The sequence below is a fragment of the Corticium candelabrum genome, chromosome 19 (assembly GCF_963422355.1).
Source record: "Corticium candelabrum chromosome 19, ooCorCand1.1, whole genome shotgun sequence".
Classification (NCBI taxonomy): domain Eukaryota; kingdom Metazoa; phylum Porifera; class Homoscleromorpha; order Homosclerophorida; family Plakinidae; genus Corticium; species Corticium candelabrum.
Window position 1 is genome coordinate 5127048 of NC_085103.1, and position 5000 is coordinate 5132047.

General features: G+C 42.5%; 2 protein-coding genes across 2 annotated transcripts in view; one reads left to right on the forward strand and one right to left on the reverse strand.

Annotated features, from left to right (window-relative positions):
* LOC134194659 (cholesterol 24-hydroxylase-like) overlaps positions 1 to 2232 on the forward strand; it is a 4680-nt gene extending 2448 nt beyond the window's left edge. The window contains exon 2 of the mRNA XM_062663600.1: positions 396 to 2232. Within this exon, the coding sequence (XP_062519584.1) occupies positions 396 to 1986 (1591 nt within the window). The 3' untranslated portion in view covers positions 1987 to 2232. The remainder of the gene's footprint in view (positions 1 to 395) is intronic.
* Positions 2233 to 3584: 1352 nt separating this feature from the next.
* The window catches only part of LOC134195059 (cholesterol 24-hydroxylase-like), a 1849-nt gene continuing 433 nt past the window's right edge, over positions 3585 to 5000 (reverse strand). Inside the window, exon 1 of the mRNA XM_062664066.1 lies at positions 3585 to 5000. This exon is cut by the window's right edge and continues 433 nt beyond it. Within this exon, the coding sequence (XP_062520050.1) occupies positions 3840 to 5000 (1161 nt within the window). The 3' untranslated portion in view covers positions 3585 to 3839.

The window sequence follows — 5000 nt, forward strand, 5'->3', positions numbered from 1 at the left end:
CTCTTTGATTAGTTTTTAGTTTACTTTCGCTCTTAGTAACTAAATCTCGACCTGTGAAGAAGAAAACATTAATATTAATTTAAATCTTATTTAAATTAATTAGATTAAACGTTATCTTAAATTGATATCAAAATATATTATTAATATCAAATTGAACCCCTAAAAACTAGACCTGGTTACGCCCGTGAGTAAGAAAGTCCGTTGCAATAAGTTTTACAAATTATATTATGTAAGTTACTTACATGTATCTCGCTGGTATGTGTCCAGTCCCCTCGCGCTCCTCTAACGTCTGCATAGCCTAGCTAGCTATGGCACGCGGAGGGAAGTGCTTTACTAATTTACTAATTAACATAATGCGGAACTGTAGAGGCGCCTATTATTGACTTACCCGGCAGGCCTAGACCGCGTCAGCCTGCAGTGTGTAGTTTGGTTCTGCATTGCAGTGCAAGAGCGTTGTCGAGCACTATGGTTGTCTTCACAATTATTGCAGTGATTACCGCTGTACTCGTTGCTACTGTGGGTGTACTGGCTCTTCTCCTCTCCAACACCAGACGTTCCTACTGGCACATTCCCCATCCTCCTCTAGACAACTTCTGGTTGGGCCACGCGTCCACCTTTGATAGCAAACTGAAAGCTGGGATTGCGCTTGATGAGGTTGCGATGGAATATTCGAAGAAGTACGGTGAAGTCGTCGTCCTCTTCTTACTGCACATGCCGTACGTAATGGTAAACCTAGATGATTCGAATGCAATGCGACAACTAGCGAAGAACACGACTCTTGTGAAACCTGACTCCTTTACTTCGCTTCAGTCTCTACACGGCCACAGATTCTATGGGAAATTCATAGAAGGTGAGACTGATTTGAATGTTTGGTTGAAACGCCAGAAAGCGTTTGCGCCGTTCTACAGTAAGAAGAACACGCGTGAGTTGGTTGTGGTATTTAACAAGTTGATAGACAAGTACATAGAGCACATCGACAAAGAGAGCGAGAAAGGAGAAATGGTGAGCATGAAAGCCATGACGCGTGTCATTAGCTCAGCAATTGGTGGTAGCGTCACATTGGGCATCGATATTGAAACAATAATGGAAATGAAGCCTCTAGATGACATTTTCGTACAAGCTCTTGAACTTTATATAGAAATGTTGGCTAATCCACTAACTCAGTATCTTCCCATATACAGAAGCAAATGGCAACAAGCTAAAGAGATCTGTGCTTTTCTTCGAGGAGAATTTGCTAAGCATGTAGTGAAAAGGAAGAAGGAAACCTCGGAAACAAACAGCAATGGTTGGAAGGATTTTCTTAGTCTTGCAGTAACGGCAACATATGCAGACAGAGAATATGACGTGGAAGAGGTGGTGGACTTGATGGCAGAGGCTTTTTCTTTATCTCATTTCAGTACAGCTGTTACAATCAGTCACTGTCTACGAGAGATACTCAGACATCCCGAAATTGAGAAGCGGCTTGTAGAGGAAGTGGATCAAGTACTCAAGGACAAGCCATACGTATCCTTTACTGACATACAGTCTCTCCACTACCTTGCTTGTGTCTTGAAAGAGACCCTTCGACGTCACAGCACACTTCCCTCTTTGTTACGAAAAAACACATCTGATCTAACCATTGCTGGTTATGCTATACCTGTTGGTACCAATGTTCACATCAGTCTCTTCTGTATGCATCTCAATGATAAGTTCTGGCCTGATCCAATGAAATTTGATCCGGATCGGTTCTATTCTCTCACTGGTGACCATGAGCTTTCTTCTATCCTTACATTTGGTAGTGGAATGCGTGCTTGTCTTGGACGCTCATTTGCAGAACAGAAGATGAAAATGATCATAGCTCGTCTCTTTCAAACGTTTACGTTTCAGTTGGAGGAGCAACGCAAGGAATACGACAAGTATGAATCAATGACAATACTTCTCCCTCTTAGAGATCCTGTCAATTGCAAAATCAAACGAAGATTGGTAAAGGAGACTGATTCGTACTAATGTGTCATGAGAGAACTGGCTGGTGACTTACTTGTTCTGACTAAAATTAGAATTTGTCTAGCATTTCCTGAGCCCAAGATATAATATGACATAGATAGATACCAGCTTGTAGTCAGAATGATCTGACTTGGTTAGTTCTTAATATTTTTGCTCTGTTGGCAAGTGTGTTTACAAACTAGCATGACCATTGCAGTATGGTTCCTCCTACATGTCTAAGACCAGCAGGGTTTAGTCATCTGTGCATGCAATCATACAGCTACAATCTTGTTTACTGACGTTCTTGCCTTTCTGACAAACTTCCAAGGATTCCAAATTAATTAATTAACATAATTAGCTAGGTGGTTCAATCAGTTCAGGGAATCAATAATAACATTGGGTAGACCAACATGATCATAAGGCTCCACCTCTCTTTGTTTGGTAGCTGCTATCAAGTCGTCCATCCTGTACATGGTGTTTAGTCCTTTGCCTAACATAAGGGTTTAGCACATAGAAAGAATGTCTAGTCTACATTTGCACGTGCATGTTTTCCCACCAACAACCAGGCATAGTTTCACAGTTACTGGAGATCCCGATTCACCGCCCTGAGACTTTCCATGAGTGTAGCTCAGACCCTACCCGCATCATACTTCTACTTCCTTTCTCACCGGATCCGGAAGTGTATGATGGTATTATGATGGTAAGAATACTCTGGTAACTCTGGCAACCACTTTGTGTAAACCACGCCCCTTTCTCGCGTGTCCGGCAACCCTCTGCGTGTGCACGTGGCGCGCTCTTTGGGTTGTTTAGTGAGCCAATCACAGTGTGTTGGCGGCTGTCTAGCTACTTTGTCAGACTATATAAGCAACATATTTTAACTTGCACTAACCTAAGTACCGTACTGTACCACTTTAGTTAGACTCGCGCAGCTAGCCCCTCCCCCTTTTGACTTCCGTTGACGCGAACGAAAGTCAAAAGGGGGAGGGGCTAGCTGCGGGAGACACGTGTACATGCTACCCTCGACCCTTTCTTCCCCAAAAGGGGCGTGGCTAACTAGCTAAACGCGACACTATAATTTACATGTACGTACACTGCTATCCTAACATCCAAATGAGGCCCCCGCGGACATACAGCTATCTGTGATGCTTTCACACTTCCACCATAAAATGCTTGCTATTAGCTGATTTAGCCCCAGGAATGTCAAGCAAAGCGAATTTGGCATCACAGCACTACGCTGGTAATACTAATACACCCAATTTGTTACGTAAAATCAGGCCACCAAGCAAGGATCTTCCTGTTTTTGTCGGCACTTAGGGACAATCTTATTTTAGTAACTGCAGGTCAAGCTCATGACTACTAAAGTATAGGGAGGGTGGCGGAATTCTGAGAGTCAAGGAGTTCAATGGAGTATGCGATCTATAAACTGTGAATTAGGCTTTCATACTGTCCATGCAAGTGTTTTCTGACATTATTGTCAATTATTATCTAATTAACTGAATGATACATAAAGGTGATATGAGTATTTCCTTAATTAGTGGAACTTCCTTTATAATTAAGTTTAATTATTAAATCTTTTTGGATCCACTGGAAGCTGTAGGTGCGCTTGGGTTGACAACAACAAGTGCCACTCAAACCAACAACCAAATATAATCGATATTCATTCACCACACTTCCTAATATGACATTGTGATGAATCATACTGCAATATTGTGCTAGTCTGTAAACACACTTGCCAATGGAGTACTAACTACCAACACTCAAGTGCATATCACTCTAACTGCAAGCTGGTATGGATGTCGTATACCGGGCACAGGAAACACTAGACAAATACTAATCAGGACAACCAAGTCACCAGCACAGTTCTCTCATGACTGAGGTTAGTGTGAAGCAGTCTCATTTACCAATCTTCGTTTGATCTTGCAATTGATAGGATCTCTATACATGAGAGGCATCAACTTTGTTCCGTACTTGTCGTATTCTTTGCTTTGTTTCTCCATCTCAAACGTGAATGCTTGAAAGAGACGAGCAAAGATCATTTTAAGCTCCTGCTCGGCATATGCGCGTCCAAGACAAGCACGCATTCCACTACCAAATGAAAGGTTTGCAGACGGATCATGGTCCCCAGTGAGAGAATAGAACCGATTGGGATCAAATTTGTTTGGATCAGGCCAGAACTTATCATTGTGATGCATACAGTAGATACTGATGTGAACAAAGGAAGCAGCAGGGACAGGATAACCAGCAACTGTTAGATCAGTTGTGGTTTCTCTTAACAAATAAGGAAGCGTGGGGTGACATCGAAGGCTCTCTTTCAAGACACAAGCAAGATAATGAAAAGACTGGAGGTCAGTAAAGGATACAAATGGCTTGCCCTCGAGTACTCGATCCACTTCCTCTACAAGTTGTTTCTCAACTTCAGGATGTTGCAGTATCTCTTTTAGACAATTATTCACTGTAGCGACCATACCGACATGGGAAGAATCAAAAGCCTCTACCATCACGTCAACCATCTCTTCAAAGTCATATTCTCCATTCTCCATTGCTTCTAGTGCAAGACCCAGAAAATCCTTCCAACCATAGCCGTTTGTTTCAGAGCTTTCCTTCTGCCTCTTCTCTATAATCTCTGTAATTCCTCCTCGAAGGAGTGCACAGGTTTCTTTTGCCTTTTGCCATTTGCCTCTGTATATGGGAAGGTACCGAGTTAGTGGATCATTCATCATATCCGCATAAAGATTAAATCCTTGTATTACAGCTCGGTCTAGAACCATCATCTGGTCTATTCTGTCAATATCAACGCCCAATGAGACCCTACCACCGATTGCTGAGGTTAGGAAACGATTCGTCTCTTTCATGCACACCGTTTCTCCTTTCTCGCTCTCTTTGTCAAGGTACGCTATGTACTTGTCTATCACCTCATTCGTTACCCCAATCACGTCACGCAAGTTCTTCTTACTGTAGAACGGCGCAAACAACTTCTGGCGTTTCAACCAAACATTCAAATCATTGACGCCCTCCAGGAAGTTCCCAAAGAACCGATT